The sequence below is a fragment of the Delphinus delphis genome, chromosome 6 (genome assembly GCF_949987515.2).
Source record: "Delphinus delphis chromosome 6, mDelDel1.2, whole genome shotgun sequence".
NCBI lineage: Eukaryota > Metazoa > Chordata > Mammalia > Artiodactyla > Delphinidae > Delphinus > Delphinus delphis.
In genome coordinates this window covers 68,378,957-68,397,850 of record NC_082688.1, presented here as the reverse complement: position 1 = coordinate 68,397,850, position 18,894 = coordinate 68,378,957, and the positions used below count along the sequence as shown (strand labels likewise).

The following is an 18,894-nucleotide window of genomic DNA, read 5'->3' as shown; positions in this document are numbered from 1 at the left end:
AATATATATAGAATGTGTATAATATAAGCAGAAGAATATTTATTATTGTGTTTTAAGCTAAAGCCTTTTGTACACAAAACCCATCAGTTCTTAGTTCATTCACATGTGAATTTTTAGCAGTCGACCAAGTTAATGAGCCATGGAATCATTCTACAGATTCACAGGAATATCTCTTGAGTGTCATTAATTTCTTGAATTTTTATTGGGAGAGTGTTGTTATGACCAGGGAAAATATTTCGAACCTGCTCACAATGATGCTTCAGAAAACCTGGAATTTTCAGATGAACAAGAATGAAAGTTTCTATTTTAGAACTGAAGTAAGAAAACAGAAATGGTGCGTCCCCACCCCCTCCGTCCCTCCACCCAAGCTGCCACTTCCACCAGCTGACTGAGAAGAGCTTGCTTTCCGCCCGTGGTTTCCATTACAGCCGAGTCCTTTGGTGAGCTGCACCCAGGAGATTGCCTCCTGGCCCCTGCAGTCTGTACAGCAGCAGACAATGCCCTGAGCTGGGAGTTGTGGCTGCTCTGTCACCTGTCTGGGCCACGTGCCCTTCCCTGGGAATACGCCTCCCCCTTCCTCCCAAAGCTTTCAACGCCTTTCCCATCCCCCGCCCCTTCCCCCCCGCAACACACACCAAAGCATGCTGCACCCATGGTATTCAGTGCTTTCTGTCTAAAGTACAAGATTAGAAATGAAAGGGAAGTTTAGAACCTGGTTTTTTATTGGGGATTTTCCCAGGTAGCCTTCCTTACTAATCTCTAGGAAGTAGTTCTATTGGAGAAAAGCTGTGAAATGAACTCCTGGGACTGCTGTTCCACGGCAAGGAATCCTGGTGTCTACAAGCCTCAGTGGGTCTGGGCATTGCCCTTGTCCAGCCCTTTCTCTTGGAATGTCACCTCTAAAAATTATAGGCCTAGGCTGGACCTGGTGTGAAGATATCTTTGCCAAGTATTTGTTTCATCAGATGTTAAAATAACTGTGTCCTATTCTGGAATGCAGGGCAAGTCCTACCCCCGGTGGAATAATATATTTTAAGTGATTTCTGAAAGTGGGTCGTGAAAGCCATCCGCCACATGGCCCATGTTTGCACATCTCTATATAGTTACAGTTGCAGAATTTGACAGTGTAACTCTGAATCTGATTAATTGAGAATGTGTAAAAACAAAGTTCTTGCATTACAGCTCGTTCCTTATCTTTGTGTCTTTTACTGTGATGTTGTAGAACTTGGATCATATGGAAAACTAAAATATTATGACACAATGACTGAAGAAGGTAAGAATGATTTTAGAATTGTATGCACTGGCTTTTTATTTCGTTTATGGTGTCTGTGGCTTGCCCATTTTTTTTAAAATTTTTTTTCCCCCTCTTTGCATGACTTCAGTGACATTGTGTGTTTTATTATTCTTTCCACATTTTCGTCTAGTTTTTGCCATCGTGTTGGTTTGGAATTGGAGACGTGCAATACCATGAGCAATCATGTTATTCCATTCAGACGATCCAAACCATCTCAGTTGTGTAACACAGTCAGAGAAATGGTGTCAGCAACATAAGCACAGGCCCACACCCACTGGGTCATCATTATTTCCTCCACGTGCTCACAACATATAGAAACACATCCAACCAATACTCTTCTTTTAATATGCCCCAGTTTCAGAGGAGGGGAGGTTCTGGTAATATTCTGATTTATGCAAAGGAATGAGCGATCTAAAGGAACCACTAGGCCCCAAACCAGTCGGAGACCTGTTTCTGATGCAGAGGGCCGTGTCCTTAGCTGTCACAGTCCCTGTTAACTCACCCAAGAGAGGCCAGGGCCACCATTCCAGCCAGTGGGATTGTATATATTGGGATTCACACTCCGTGAGATTGGACGTATCATTTTAACCATTGCCCCTGAATAAGTGAAGTCTGGCAGAAACTTCTTTTTCAGTGTATCTACTGATGAATTCCAGGCTCTGTCCCAGAGCACGGCCTTGCCCCAGTCAGAATGACTTTTCTGAAATACGTGCACCACGGAACAGCAATTTGAGAATTTTTGCGTTCTTGTAAAGGGAGTTGTTCTCTTGCCCTATCTCTCACACATACCTCTGCCTTTTGACTAATAAATAATATTTGTAAGTTATGAAAACATTTGGAGTTTTCCCGTGAGTTTTACACTGATATTGACAAGAAATCAAAAGGTACCCTAGAAGGGGAATCAGTTAATTTTATCCTTCAACATGAGAGAAACTCCCCAAAGTGTTGTATATCTTATTTTCAGCTTCTAGTATTTCTGAGTTGCCTTAGCTTGCCAAAGATCTCCTAGTTGCTTTGCAGGAAGCAGGACATCCAACAGCCCTCGGTAAGAGCAAGCCCTTTCCAGCCCCTCCCCACTCTGGCTTCTGCACTGTACCCGGGCCCTTCTCTGCTGCTACCTCTGTGCTTTCAGTTAACCACTGTGATGTTTTCTAAAGCAGCAGGCCACAGTAAGGATCTCAGACTGGGCTCTGTTGTAGCCCAGGGCCCTCCCAACAACCTGGGGAAATGCAGACCCTTGGGCAGTGAGAGCCCCAAAGGCAGAAAGCTACCTATGAGAATCAGTATTCCACCACCGCGGGGATAGAAAGAGCAATCTGTACCTTAAAGGAAGGCTCCTGTCCCGGCTGTTATTTTTAGTTCGTGTCTTCAAACCACTTTGATTTTTCTTGGTGATTGGCTTGGGAGGCCAAAGGTTTGGGCCTCACTGATTTTATAATTCGGTTCGGGAGTCTCACAGCCCTCAACCTCGGCCTCATGGCTTGGGCAGCTGGTGGGTTTGTTACCTTCTACCTGAGCAGTGACGACCCCTCACTTTTCTCTCCTTCCTCCATCCTGTCCTCTGCCTGCTGCCCTTAGCTTCCTGTGGCCGGAGCAGCTTCTGGCTCTCTGTTGCCTCAGTTGCCCCTTTTCTCCCTTACTGTTCCCTTCCTTCCTCTTTCCACATCTATTTGAGCAAATGTGGCCATCCGAGTGTTCCCTTAATCTTCCCACGCCAGACAAACCAAGATTATGCGAAGATGCAAAAATGCTACTTCCGAGCTGATGCTACCACTTGCTATCGAACAGCTGGGCTTTCTAGGCAGGGAGACAAAGCCAAAATAATATCTGGAATGAGAAGGCTGACCAGCTTAGCAAGATTGTGAAATCTTCGCAAGATTGTGAAATTGTCTTTGGGGGCCCTCATGGTCACCTTTAACGTTCCTTATCCTTCTCGTGACTGCCCCATTCCTTCATGCGTATCCCTTTGTGCCCCATGCTTAGCTGAAAATTCATCCCTGTTACGGTGATAGCTAATAATAGCTAAGGGAGCACTTGAAAAGCATGTTCTATGAAATACTACTTCCAGATCATGTCATTAGGAATTTTGCAACAATTGGGGGAAAAAAAGAAAGCAAGCTTGATTTCATAGTTAAATAAGCAGGAGAGCTTCTGAGTGAAGTTAAATAGATTTCTTTACCACGTGACTTGTCAGAGCCTTCAATATGTACCCATGCACTGCAGCATATAATAGTAAATCGTATAGAGGGATGGAGTTTGCAGTATTTCCCAGACTTTTTTGGTCAGAGGACCCATTCTTCCACAGAGCCTCTTGCGGAACTCTTTTAGAAATGCTGGTTAAGACATTATCCTTCACCTAGAATAGGAACCTCTGAAAGATTCAGAAGTTTTCTAAACACATAGCAATCCCTCTCAGGCACTCATGGAAAGGATACTTTGGAACAGGAGGTCTCCCTACAGCCCCCTCACATTATACCCTTTGGCAGCTGCCTCTGTGACAAGCCAGGCCTGGCTTAAACCTAATTCTGGGATTCAACTTAAAAGACGCTCAGTAACCTCAGACCTGGCAACCACCATGCATGACTTCTTCAGATTCTAAAGGGCCTCCCCCCTCTCATTGAAAATAATAGCAATGACTGTGATATATATCACTTCCATGTTGTACAGTTTAAGGAGATATAATAAAGGTGAAGATGTTATGGGCAATAGGGGACTAGTATAGCCTTCAGGAAATGTCCCCCTCCGTTTGAGCATTTCTTTTCACAATTTTAGAAATGTGACTAGCCCTTGACAGGGCTTTATTGTAATTGCCCACGTGACTGGTCATTATTTGTAGCTGTTTCCAGAGAGAGCTCTGGATGTTGCGTGACATCAGGTACTTGCAACGAGACCTGTTTTATCTTTATTCCCTAAAGTGGATTAAATGGAAAGATGAATTATATATGCCACCCCCTGTCCTAAGAGAAATGGTGTGATGATTTCCTCAATATAGAGAATTGTCCAGCACAGATTCAGTTTATTATTTTAAGCACCTACTGTATGCAAGTTATTCTGCTGGGTGCTTTGTTGAAACACAAGATTAAAAGGTGGGCAGTTTGCCCCATGGAACTTGTAGACGGGGGAGAAGTAAAGCACAGCAATCACTGAGCCACCAGGAAGAGAGTGGTAAGTACCACAGGTGCTCAGAAAAAGATGACAGACTATGGGAGAAGGAAAGGTTGCTTTCAGCGGGGGGCGGGGTGGGGAGGGATTTCGTGGAGGTGATCTTTGACCTGCACCCTAAAAGATCAGTAAATACGGAGTAAATTGGGAAAGGAGGAGTGGTAAGTTCCGAGCCACCCGGCTGAGAGAAGGATGAAAAGAGGGGCCACACCAACCCTTACTGGGTGCCTCCCACCTGCCAGGTGCAGTGCTGTGGGCTTTTTATATATTCTGTGTCATTTACTCCTTGTGGTGATCACATAGGTAGATTTTACTGAAGATGAGAAAACCAAAGCCCAAAGAAGTGTTGTATTAGATGAGGAAATGAGGACACAGAGAAGAAAAGTAATTGGCTCTGGGACTCGTAGGTAGTAAGTTGAGATGAGGGACCGGAACTCAGGACTGTGGCATGCCACACCCTGTCCTCTCAGCTCCACTGTGGTTGCTCCACAAGGTGGAATGAGGAACTGGACAGTGCAGATTGGCTACAGTGTAGGAGTGGGAAGAAAGGCTTGATGGAGACCAGACCATGGGAAAGGTTGAACCACAGACTAAGAATGACAGTGAGCTATTGACTGAAACATGGCCCCCCTACTGGAACACTTTACCATTAAAATGTTACTTTAATAAAACAATCTATTTACTCTCAGACACTGGACAAAAGCATAACATTTTTTTAAAAATTTGCCCCTCCCCTCGGAGCCCTTTCCCTCCCTCCCTTGTCTTCAGGTGCCCAGAACATAAATGGGAACAGCTCCCTGGGCCACACCCAACTCCCTCTCCCACCCCGAGCCAATCAGAATTTTATCCACTCAGTCATTCATTCCCTAACATATTCTTTCAGCAACACTCAGTATGGACCAGGCACTAGACTGGGTGCAGGGCCTGTGGAGATGAAAGACAGTGCTTCTCCTGAAGAATTCACGCTCTAGTGGGAGACGTAGGCAGAGAGATGAGTAGCGTGATGGGCAGAGCTGAAGTGCCAGGGGAGCCCAATGGAAATGAGGCCAGGCTTCTCAGAAGGGGCCATGTCTCCACTGCCTCATTCCTGCCTGCCAAGGTGATGACTCTCCCACCAGCCACCTGATTCTAGTGTGTTCACTTGATAATAGCTGAGCACCTGCCTCTGTATGAGTCATGTTCCTAGACTTGATAGATTCGTGAGCTTCACTCCTCCCAAAGACTCTGTAACAAGATGTTTCCAAGGATACAAACAAAGGACTCCAGGGGTAGTCTTTTGGTGACCTCAGATCCCCCTACATAGGCATCCATCCCTTTATCTCCTCATGGGGTGATACTGAATATTCTTGGAAGAGCAGTCTCCAATTTTTACTTAATGTCAATAACCCAGAGTTTAACACTACTATATATAAAATAGATAAACAACAAGGACCTACTATATAGCACAGGGAACTGTATTCAATATCTTGTAATAACCTATAATGGAAAAGAATCTGAAAAAGAATATATATACACGTACATATTCACATGTACATGTATAACTGAGGTGTACACTTGGCTGTACACCTGAAACTAACACAACATTGTAAATCAACTATACTTCAGTTAAAAAATAAATAAATAACCCATAGTTTATTTCTCATCTGCAGACACCCAAATTTCATACCATTATCACTCCAGAACATCCTCAATAAATTGAACTTGGCTTCCTTACTAAAGTTACTTTAAATGAAAATGTAGAAAGTTAGTTCAAAAGAAAACAAACTCATGTGATGGAACAGAGACATTCAAAGGAGAGATGCCTTTCCACCAGTGGCAATATACACAACTAATCATTTCTGCTCTTTGGAGATAAACATTCACAGAGACATGTAGGTAGGTAGGTAAACAGAGATCCTGACTAAGGATACTTTGCAAAGATGCAATGTATTGTCCTAAACTCGTTGCCATTTAACAGAAGCCATTTCTAGAAAAATAATTTCTCCACTATTTAAAAAGTCAATCTTTGTTCATTTGTATAAGGAAAAAAGAAGATAGAAAAGTTTGTTGTAATATCAAAGGCAAAAATAATCTTTTCTTTAATGAAATTAAGGCTAGTTTCATGGCAACCTATTGGCGACCTCTTTACCAAGCTGAGAAACTAATAATGTCTTATGTGAATCATGGTTTCCTCAATTAGTCATGTGGCTGAGTTTTGAAAACCCACATTATTTCAAAGAAACAGAAGCACCCTAAGGTTACATAGCCAGTCATTTGATGTTCTTAACTGCAGTGAAATATTCCAGTTCTTTCTCAAAGAGAAATTGAATTTTGGAGTACTATTCAACAGTAGTTTCCACTGCCCAAGAGGTATCCTCTGAAAATATAGTCCTAAAACAGGTCCTTGATGCTATCTGTGGCCTTCACATTATATTTTAATCCTGGCTTTGAATGGATGAGACTGTGTTGTATACCCTGATATATCAAGCAGGATAGTTTCAGCTCTATATAGCAGAAAATCCAGATTAACAGTGGTTTAAATCAGATGGAAGTATATTTCTCTCTCAAGTAAAAGAGGTCCAGAGGCAGGCTGTACATGGCTTATATGGAAGCTTCACAGTAATCCTAGACCCCAACTCCTTCCATCCTTCTTCTTCATCATCCTAATATATGACTTTCAACCTCAAGGGCACCTCATGGTCCAATATGGCTGCCACTACAGCTCCAGCCATCGCATCTGTATTCCAGGAAGGAGGAAGGGCCAAAATTATTTTCCCCAGCTGTTTTGTCTTCCTTTTAAGGAGGCTTCCTTTTAGACCCTCCCAGTAAGATCTGTCCAAAACTCAGTTACATGCCTACACATAGTTCAAGGAAGCTTGGAAATGTAGTATGTTAAGCTGGGTGATTTGCTAGCCCCAATAATTCAGATATTATGTCATTAGGAAATGAAAAAGGAATAGATATTGATAGGCAACTTGCAGTCTCTCCACAACAGAGAAATATCACTTTCATGTAACTGTATGTTGTTGGGGAGGACTGAGACCAGAGCAAGCTCTGTGAGGAAGGTTGAGAGCTCATGCTAAGTTTAAGATGCCTATGGAACATCCAGATGGAGATGTGGAGAAAGTGGAATTGTAGTCTGGAGCTTGGGAGAGAAGTCAGGGCTATAGATGTAGATTTGAAAGTCGTAAAATATAGGTATCATTTAAAGCTACAGAACTGGATAAGAATACCTAGCCAATCAATAGGAAAGAGGAGGCCAAGGACTGAGCCCTGGGGACTCTAAAGTGTAGGGTCTGGGAAGAAGGGAGACAGCCCAGCAAAGGAGACTGTGGTGGGCAGAGGACCAGGAGAGAATAGCATCCCAGAAGCCAAGGGAAGAACTTATTCTAAAGGAGGGGCATAAAAAGGTGATGGCATCAATGAATTGACCAATGAGATCAAAGAATTTTTGTAATAGATAAAAGGGTTATAGACAGAACGTGAGATGTTTCCAATCAGGAGTTTGGACGTGGTGGAGTTATTGCTAGTGACAAAGTCTAAGGTCTAACTGCAGGAGTGGATGGATGAGGTGAGCTGGAGGAAAGGGCAGCTGAAAGCGAGTAGGTGAGGGCGGTGAGGAACCAAGTGTTGCAGGGCTCACCACGTAAGAGTTACTGTGGATGGTAACACGAGTAATGGTGGAGAGAAAAAGAGTGAACTGGGTTCTCATATATTCAGGAAAGAGGGAAGGATGACTTGGAAGTCGTTTGGGGTATAGGTGGTAGAGTTTATTGGCCTGGGCTTCAAAGAAGGACAGAGAAATGATCTATAAGTGGTAAGGTAGGAGGAATGGAATGTGGGCACTTGGAGAGACAAGAAGTGTCACTTTCAAAGGCCACAGGAGAAAAAGGGCCATCAGGAAACAGCTATGTTTCAGCTGGAACAAAAAGACAACGTTCATAGAAGAGGTTAAGACATAAGAGATTTACCGATGGCAGGGCTGGGAGGTTGAGTGAGTCCAGGGATTTTCAGAGCCACTTGGTGATAAGCATCTCGATGGTGATGGATGGTGCTGAAGTGAACAAGGATGTAGCATGGGATGGGAACAACCTAACAATGTTTTCAAACTTCTTCCTAGAGCCTCTTTCTTGCAATTGGTTGCGTGGGAAGTTTGCAGTGATAAAGTGGGGTCTATCTTTCCAGGAGAGAGGAGCTCTGAGGAATCCCCCTGAGTCCAGCTTGGAGTGGGGAAGGTTGAGGAAGGAGATCAGCTTCCTTAATTCAGGGAGAGAGAGTTCAGTCCAGCACAGGGAGGACCTTTCTTACAGACATGGCCAAAGATGGGATGGCCTGTCTCAGACAGGAGTGAGTCTCCCATCTCTGGAGAAGCCAAAGAAGCCTCCATCAGAAGGATGTTCAGATAATGGACACCTTGATGCCCCTTCCAGTCCCATGTCCAAGATTCTGTCCTGGTGCCTTTGTTAAGTGTGACGGCAGACATTTTGGGTTTGCAGTCTACCCTTAAGATTAACTTGATCTTGCATTTTGATTAAGCTGCCACCCAAGATTGTGGTAGGTATGTTCCTGGGTCATAGCATCTGGAATAAAAGGCTTGTGTATTAGTTGATCCATTTCACAGCCAAACTCTTTATTAATGTGGTTAAATACAGCAAATAGTCCGTTAGATAGTTCCTGTGGAATAGACCCTTAAAAGGACAACCACCCACCCCCCCAAAAAATCCTATATTCTTAGTTACAAATCTAAACTTTTACCACAGTAGAAATTTTAAATTGCAAATTAATTTTAACTATTCTTTTTTATTATAAAAACATTACATGTGCACAGAGGTAAAAAGCAAACATTACATAAGGAAAGATAATAAAAGTGAGTCCCCCTTTTACCTCAGATTCCATTCATTCCTTACAGTTAACCACTTTTATCAGTTTTTTTAACATATTCTCTTTTCTTCTATGTACTGTTCTATACCTGGCTTTTGTTTATTAATATGTCTTGAAGATATCTCCGTATTAGCACTTTTTTACTTTCCTCATTCCTTTTTAGCAGTTGCATAGTATTGCACTGCCTGGCTCTTCCCTAGTGGGTTTGATCAGTCCCCTGTTGATGAAGATTTAGGATATTTCCATTTTTGTTCATTTAGTTATTACAATGCTACATGAGCATCTTCTTTGCCCATATAATAAACTCTACTGAATAGAAGATATAAATAAAGATATAAAATAAATGTCTGGAAATAGAAATGACAGATCAGAAGACATACCCACTTCAGACTTCGAATGATAGTGCCAAATTGCCCTTCAAAGGCATTGCACCAATTTACACTCCTAGTAACAGTGAAGGAGCAAGCCTTAAACAACAAATTTAAATAAGTTCTTTGAACAGAGATTCAAACTGACTTCATTCCAAAGCGGATAAGCCTTCATAATGTAACTACCTTCTCATGTTCTCATTGCTAAACCTGACTTTTTACCAAAGTTGATTGAAAGCCAGGGTGCAGTTCTGATGGAAGTCCTTGTCCTTTCTAAATGCAATGACAAGGCAATTCCTCCCACACAGAATATCCAATTTCCACTGCAGCGTGTGCTTTCTTGCCTCAAGGCCATCGATATCCCTATAGAAAGTCCAAGAAGTACACTGCAGGTTAACTTTCTCCCTTCTGGTTACCAACGAGGGTACCCTCTGTTGTGCACAGACACCATTTCCAGCACCATGTTATGTTTCATTCATTCCAGGTTTATGGTTTAACTCATTTGGTCCAACTTTCCATAACCACACAATTTTTCTGGGCACCTGAACAGATGCTGTCTGTTAAGGCTGAGCCTTCTCCGAAAAAACAGATTGAACTCATCAGTTATTAACCACATTACTTTTTTAGAGATGTATTCTTACAAGTCTCTCCCTGGGGCTGGATCTTAGGAAGACAGCAGCCTAGTGTGTGTGCATAACCAAACTAATCAGCTAGTAACCTGTATCAGATCTGTCAGAAAGACCAAACCAGCTGTGCGTAAATCCACGGTCTTCCTGAAAACCAGGACCAAGGAAGTCTTCTCATTAGAATACATCCAGCTCCTCAAACTTCATTGCATCTTATTTTCATGATCTAAACTGTCAGCAGTAAAAGCAGAAAGATTGGACTTGGCAAGTAAAGGCAGACTTTGCCACATTGCATATGTAGAAGGTGTTAAGTGGCAGCAGAAGGCAAACCATGGATGCTTTTTTTTTTTGTCTATTTCTGACATCTTCAGAACTGAAAATGTTAAGTTCTCCTTCATCAGTCAAACTTGAATACTGTTATTATAAATTAATAATATAATTCCCCGCCCCCACGAAACTTTCTCTTTGAAAAAAAAAAGTGGGAATCTGTTATACCAGGAGGTTGGCATGTTCAATTAAGCATGGTAAGTTTCTCTTTTGATTAGATCTGAAATGAACTGAAGTATCTCATTTTAGTCATGGGCCACTAAGCCTTCAGTCCCATTTAGTTAAGAACCCACGGCAGGTGCCGGCACTTCTGTTGCAAACCCACATTTCAAATGAGATTTACAGGCACCAGTTTACCATGTAAAGTTGAGGATTCAGAAAAAATAGAACATAAGAATTCAAGTTAACAGACAATTTGCAGACACATGAAATCCAAGTGACAGGAGAGGATGGGAGTACATGAAACAGTGGCTGCTACAGAAAAAAATCTTTCCCTTTATGCCAAGATAAATAACTGGGTAATATATAGGCTCATCATAAGAAAGAACTGTTTTGTTACACTCCGTTTTTTATATACAAGTCAGAGTAACCGTTCAACACATATTTATTGAGCACCTACTATTTGCCAAGTGCTGTGAACAAATCAAAACTCTGCCCAAATGAATACACCAAGGTCACAGCCCATTTGCAGAGAGACATACCCAAGATACAGGCTTTGACAACCTGATTCCGAGGAGCTCTTTTCCACCCCTTAGGTGGCATTGGGGCTGGATGCTGGCAAATCTTGGATCTGAAGCATGCCTGGGTAAAGTGATTCTTTATTCGTTTGCCTCTTAGGTATCCACAGGGTGCGAGGGATGGGAGCAGGGGAAAGAGGTTCAAGCCCTCTATCCGGCAGCCCTTCCCTGGCTCAGAGCTCCAAAGCTGAGATCAGACAAACCCCTTTGAGGATGTTTGTGTGTGAGCCATTTGTATCTGTGTATATGAGATAGAAAGGTTCAGAAAATTAAGTTCCTTAAATAAAACAGGCGACCCAAAATGATGAAGAACAGTAACTCCCAAGCCGTGTCAGCCTCGACTAAGGTCAGTAAATTGGCTCCTTGCCTGAAACATCGTAGTTTGCTATCTGATACCTGTGCGAGTTTTTTGGTTTGTAAAATTCCAATTTTGCCTGAACTTGATTAGGTTATCTTTTTTTTTTTTAAGAGAGTCTCAAAATAGACAAACATTCATTGTAAACACTATTAGACTTTGGAGATTTAATCACAACATAACTGGGAAGAGAGTCTGGTGAGTTTCCTGCGATGTGTTTCTGGATCTTCCTTCTTTCTCTCCCCTGGAAAAGAATGTAAACTTCAAATAGATTTGCATACAGCAAGAACTCCAAGCATCTCTCTCTCTCTCTCTCTCTCTCACACACACACACACACACACACACACACACGGTTCCCTTTGTTGTTTGTGTTAATGTTATATTCATAAACACTTACTGGGGACCAGCCTACGAAGTAAGTACTGGGGGGACAGATGAAAAGCAACATCCCTGCCTTGAGGGGCCCACAGGCCAGTTGGAGAGAGGGTCAGTAAAACACCTCTGAGGCTCTATGATAACTGCCATGACAGCATCAGTATCAGAGCGGTGTTATAAAGTACCAAGGTGCCTTGCCAGCCCAGGAAAGGGACTCGGGGAGAAGCTTCCTGAAAGATGAGATGCCTAAAGCAGAGTCTTAAGAAGGAGTAAGACAAGAAAAAATAACCGGGGAGCATTCCAAGCCATATGAAGGGTAAATTAGAAGGAGGCAGGTCGGCAATGTGATTAAAAGCTGGGAGACCGATTCAGAAGCTGTAGCCAGCATCCAGGCTGGAAAGGTTGGATCTAAAGTGTTCAAAGGTAGACTCGAAAGGACTTGGCAACTAATTGGATATGGGGGAGAGGGAGACCTCTAAGGTGGCTAGAAAACACTGGGAGTGAGGAAATCACCAACAGAAAATACAAGCAGAAGAGCAGATTCCTAGGAAGGAAAACGATGTATGGAAGTTTGGGGCATGTTGAGTTTAACCATCAGAGGGACTTCCCAGTGAAGGTCCATTGGGAATGGTCCATTGGATGAGAGGATCTGGGCCAGAGATCTGAATATGGGAATCGTCACTATCCAGGCGGTGGTCCACTGGGTCCCTTGGGAGAATGTGAGGTGTGAGGAAGAGGGAGCAACGAGGGGCCCCTGAGGAGTGGTGACACTTAAGGAGCACTCTCGGGACTCCTTGAAAATCAAAGAGGATTTTGAGGAGGGGAGTGAGGAATATCAGATGCCACTGAGATCCAGGCAAGTGGAGGTGAAACGTGGCCCCAGTGGGTTCAGTGGAGCAATGCTGACAAATGGCAGATGCAGAGTTAAGAAATGACCGAAGGAACCCTAAGGACACAGAGGCACCAGCACAGACTGATCTTTCCAGAGGCTTGTCCATGAAGAGAAGAGAGAGCAGTGCCCGCAGGAAACCTGAAGTGAAGGGAACAGTTGCCACATTGAAAGACTTAAGCATGTTTATATACTGAGGGGAAAGGGAAGGATTGAGGATAAGATGACTGATTAGGCAGAGTCCCTGAAACGGCAGGAAATGGGGATAAAGGACAAAATGTCAACCTTTAAGATCCCAACTTTTGAAACACATTGGAAATCTTCCAAAATACTTAGGAAGACACTCATATTTCCAATGATAAGGTGACCCCGTTAGGAGAGATGTTGTAGAACCAATTCATATGTAGACAGAACTGTGCTTTACTTGAGACTCCAAAGGTCATTGTTACAGCAAATTATTTTTAAAAACCTTAATAAGGAAATCAGCGTGCTTCATTTCATTATATGATGGGTTTGGCCACCACTTGAGATACGATTATGTAAATATTCTTATTAATTACAAAAACTAGTCCTGTGATTATATCTATAAATATAACTACAATTAAATTATGTTCATCATCTTTATTATGTGGTCCATTCACAAAATATTTACAAAGACACTTTACAAACTACTTTATGACAATACTAGCTTAATTTCCATTATTGTCAATGTAATTTTACAATAAGTGGTTTTACATGGTGTTTCACAAAAATTAGAGGAAATAATTTAGAGGTTGTACCTCAAAAGTAGATTTAAGAATAAGTAAGTAAACTCTATGATCTTGGTGTTTTTGTGCAGGACGAGAATATTATTTTTAATATTTTGCTTTTAAGAATAAAAGTCAGGTCAGATCCAAGAGGAGTTTATTCCTTCAAGCTGCTAGGTAGTGTCTTGTATCTTAGAACTTCCACTATTCTCTGAGTTTCCATGCCCTCCCGAGAAGGCCCACACCATCAGAGCGTGAATCTCAAGTCCTTGTTTCTTGTCTCTCTGGCTCCAGGCTGTGAATGCTACAAGGGCACCCACCAGCTGGATCTTATTACCAAATGTTGCCTGATTCATAGCACAGTCTTAGTTAATATTTGCAGAGTAGAAGATTGTGACTTGTACTGACTTGGAAGAAAAGCTGACTTCCCAGGGGAGCTAATATACCAAGAGCCTCACTGTAACTCAGTGACTGCATGTGACTGCCAAGCACGATTCTAAGACGCTTGTTGAGGGACACAAAGATACACAGATGGCGGAGAGGTCTCTGCCCCTGAGAAGGCTGCCCTCTGGTGGGGAAAGCAGACAGGTGGGCAGCAAACTGAAATAAGGGCTGTGACAGGGGTACAAAGTGCCGTGAGAGCGGCGGGCGGATTTCCACTTGGGAAGATGGGTGTGTGTATCAGCAGAGAAAAAGCTTCGTGTCTGGCCTTCAGTTAGGCCTTGACAAATGAGGAGTATCTTCATACAGAAGGAGAAGCCAAAGCCCAGCTGTCCCCGCTCTGCTCTCTGCTGTGCTCGCCGGGCCTCCTCTTCCTTCCAGTGCTCACCTGGGCAGCCTGGCAGGGGAGGTGCAGGAATGGGATGACTGGTGTCCCCCTCTGTCTTCCATCTCTGGTGCATAAACACCTGGTCCAGCCCATTTCTCCTCTTTACCTTCGGACAGTTCCTGGGGCTCTACGTAGGGACCCTCAGCCCTACTGGGGCCTTGGGCTTGGGTGGACTTGAAAGGATTTACTTTGGGTCATTAGCCAACGAGAAGCACGTGAACCTCATCACCTTGCCAGGAAACCTCAAACACAAGGATTGATTGAGCCCCACTGGGCGCTGGGGATACGGCAGCGAACAAAACAAAACCGATGAAAATCCCTACCCTCGTGGAGCTTGGCTGCTAATGGGAAGCAGCAGATAATCAATAGCAATAAGAATACAGTAAATTAGATGGTGAAAAATGCTTTAGAGAAAATAAGCTGGGGATGAGAAACGCTGGAAAGAAAAGCCGCAAATTTAAATAGGCTGCTCAGAGCAGCCTTGATGAGAAGGTGACATTTGAACGAGTACTTGAAGGAGTTGAGAGAGTGAAGCCCGTGGATCCCTGGGAGAAGAACATTCCAGGTAGAGGGACCAGCAAAGGCCATGGCGCTGAGGTGGGAGGGTGGACAGTGTTTTCCAGAAGAGCAAGGAGGCCAGCGTGCTTGAGCAGAGTAAGCTAGGAGAGGGGGAGGGGATGAGGGAGGGGATCGAGGTGAGCTTCACTGGACAGAATTTTCCAGGTCACTGGGAAGACTTTGACTTTCACTTTGACCTCAGCAGCCACTGCAGGATTTTGCACAGAGGAGTGAGTGGCGTGATCTGATCACTGAGACCAGCCTGGGGGACAGAGAGGTAAAGGTGGAAGGGAGACTGGCCAGGAGGCCAGCAGGATTGTTGCTCGGCCCAGGGGGGTGGGGAGGGAAAAGTGGTGAGATTCTGAAATATTCTGAAAGTAGAGACCCCAGATTTGCTGGTGGATAACATGTGGGATGTGAGAGAAGGGGAGGAACCCACGATGACCCCAAGGTCGGCGTTTGCTCTCTGCCACGTCAGTTCCATTGCATGCCTTCTCAGAGAGACGATGGCCTAGCTGCCTGACCTGAGTCTCTGCTTCCAGACAAAAAGACAGGGGATAAACAGGAAGAAAGTTCAGCGCCCTTTTACTTTTGAAGCTACCAGCCAAGCCATAAACTTCAAAGACGGAGACGGGAAAGGCAGAACTGAAAACACAAAAATAGTTTCTAAAACACTGTCTAAGTATTCCCCCCTGTTTCATTTTCCCTTTTCTTCTCCCAAACCAAGGTCTGTTCACCGAGGTGTGTGTGGCCACTCCCTTTACATCTGTAAATCTCTTTGGTCCTATCTCTTCTGTGTTTCTGGTGCTCAGAATGTTTATGGCAGCCAGGAGGGAATCTTAGCTCCAACCCAAAGGGTTCCTGTCCAGCGCTGCTGATTACTTGGTGGGAAAGATGTGAAGGAATTTCCAGGGGTTGTTTTCATTCATTAACAGCAGAAACAGAAGCAAAATGCTTTTTCTTTGAGTAAACAGAACCTCCGAAGGTTATTTTGTGAAGCGGCTTAGAGCTTCTGTTTTATGGCAGAGAGATTGGTTGAGGATTTTGACTCCTCAAATTTTGTTCTTCCAAAATTTGTTCCTATTCATAATAGGCCTTTCTGCTTTGATCTTCTCCCACACTTCCCTGCTGCACCCCCTCAACACACAGTCCCCTGAGGACACTCAGCTGGTATTCTTCTGCAAATTTCAGAGCAAGCTAAACTATATTAAAATTGTGTACTAGGTTTTGACGTGCTAGGTGCCTCATGATTTGAGCAGAATTTGCTATTTCTGCGATTTTAAGTATACAAATAATCTGTCGCTGTACAAAAATACAGCACTTTAAGGGTTCACACTGCAGCAGAGTATATTTTTTAAAGTGGCCTTAAAAAATGTTAAAAATCACTCCTTCTCTCACCTTGAAAAGTGCTCAAAATTGTCTTCTTTATCCCCAGGCACAGAGCTACAGTTTTTTCTTAGATCTGTCCATGTCAACCCTTATGCCAACGTGGAATCCATGCCTAAAATAGTCTATGGAAGCAGTGCCTTTACTGCCAAGGTCTCTTGCACCGGAGGCTGCTAAGCTTCCATTCTATTTTTAAATATCAAGCTTTTTATTTTCAGTAATTTATGGGGTGAAGGTCCTGCATTCACTTCCATAATAATAACAACCCTTTCTGAGTAATTTACTGTATGTCAGGGCCATCTAAACACCTGCTGTGTATCAAACCATTAAGTCTTCCAGCAACTGTATGAGCTGGGTGTTCTATTTATCATCCCCATTTAAAAATTCTGAGCTTGCGACACAGAGGAGGTAAAGCCCTTGTGCATCAGGAAGCTCTTCTGAGCCACCCCGAATCCACTGTGCAACACCAATAGCTCTTGCCTGTACCCTGTCCTCACAGGGAATGGGAGAAAGCTGATGACTCTCTTTTCATTTTAAGATCACGAAGGTATCTAAAACACAGAGGGCCAGCTCCCTCACCTTGACCTTCTTAATTTCGGGAAAGTATAAAGCGATCCTTCTCCTAATTGGTTTTGGAACTGACTTTGGAGGACTCACTGAAAACTAAACACCAATCCGACAAGGCCTCCGATGCTTCCACTGTCGGGTCAGATGCAGCTAATTCTCCAGTCCCGCCTGTGTGGCTTGAGAGAAGAGACGATGCCAACGATTGCTCTAAAGCAGGGGTCCCCCACCCCGGGCCGCACAGCAGGAGGTGGGCAGCGGGTGAGTGAGCAGAGCTGCATCTGCCGCTGCCCGTTGCTCTCATTACCGCCTGAGCCATCCACCGCCGCCCGCCCCTCTCCATGGAAAAATTGTCTTCCATGAAACCGGTCCCTGGTGCCAGGAAGGTTGGGGACGGCTGCTCTAAAGAAATTCAGGGGCTTCCCTGGTGGCACAGTGGTTGAGAGTCCGCCTGCCGATGCAGGGGACATGGGTTCGTGCCCCGGTCCGGGAAGATCCCGCATGCCGCGGAGCGGCTGGGCCCGTGAGCCATGGCTGCTGAGCCTGCGCGTCCGGAGCCTGTGCTCCACAACGGGAGAGGCCACAACAGTGAGAGGCCCGCGTACCGCAAAAAGAAAAAGAAATTCAGGGCCGTGTCACCCTTGCCCCTGGGCTGTCTGTTGGTTTCTTTTTCCTCTTATTTACAGAGTTCTGCTAATGCCAGGTGCTGTGATCAGTCCTTTACACGTATTTTCTCACTTAAGCCTTGCATTTAGCTCAGGAGTCAGTCGTTAACATCCCTGTTCAACAGGTGGGAAAACTGAAGCTCAGAAATATTCTTGGATTTACCAGTTCTCAGCCAGCAGAGCCAGTGAGAGAGGCGGGGCTTAAGCCCAGCCCTAGCTGCCTCGAAATCACATCCTTTTAACCGCAATACTGTGATGCTGCCCTCAACACACACACATCCTGCGAGGTGTTCTCCCAGCTTGTGGCTTTAGGCTGAACAGGTTCTCAAGGTGCCAGGTCTTCCTACCCCCAAACCCAGAGGGTCCCTTTGAGAATCATGTTCTGTGCTCACTCTTGTCCTGTCAGCATGATCCTCCCAGCTTTTCTCAAAAGGTGCCCTGTGGTGATTCCAGGGGTGTCCACTGAACTGGGATGAGGATGCCTTGCTGGCGAGGCTCTGCCCCACCACCTCAAGGAACTCGCCTGTGTGCTAAATTCGAAAGGTGGGCCTTCACCTTTTCTGTGTGCTGCTTTTCTAGAAACTAATCTCTGAAAATCCTTTTAGGCCTTGGAGCCGCCATTGTCAGCACTCACAAGGCAGAAGGGCTGCCAGGTGCTGCAAATTGGGGCAGAAGTTGTATTAAAGAAGTTGAAGGGGTGGGTGGACAAGAGCTGCTCCCCAGGCAGCCTCTGCAGCTTTGCCTTGCTGCCCAAGGGCTGAACCCCTAGAGAAAACAAGTAAGGTCTATCCCTCCCATTTTTCCATAGCACAGAAAATCTGAGGTGCTCCTGCAGTGGGAAAATGAGTGACACACAGTCTAGAAAACCCTTGCTGGTCTGTGAAAATGTTTGAGAACTTATGAAATCCCAATTCTAGAATCATTTCCCTACCCTGTCCTCGCACTCCTCCTTTAGAGAATTTGGGGAAACCAGCCCACGAGTGACAGTGGCCAACACCGTTATGAAAGGTGTTTCCTGGCAGAGGGAGTGGCCAAACCCTTCCACGCTTTGGGGCCCCTTTTGTTATCATTTCTCTTTGGCGTTCATCTGAGCTCTGAAAAGATCCTTGGAATCACACACAACATGTGATTAACTGGTTTCTATCAAATATT

At 44.3% G+C, this 18,894-nt stretch overlaps 1 protein-coding gene across 2 annotated transcripts in view; it reads left to right on the top strand.

The window, feature by feature from the left end:
- Nucleotides 1-18,894, top strand: part of SLC24A2 (solute carrier family 24 member 2) — a 240,791-nt gene that overhangs the window by 170,688 nt on the left and 51,209 nt on the right. Inside the window, exon 4 of one of the 2 annotated variants that reach the window (XM_060014789.1) lies at nt 1,223-1,273. The exons of the other annotated variant lie outside the window; for it this stretch is intronic. Coding sequence (XP_059870772.1) covers nt 1,223-1,273 — 51 coding nt within the window. The remainder of the gene's footprint in view (nt 1-1,222; nt 1,274-18,894) is intronic. 2 annotated transcript variants of the gene reach the window in all.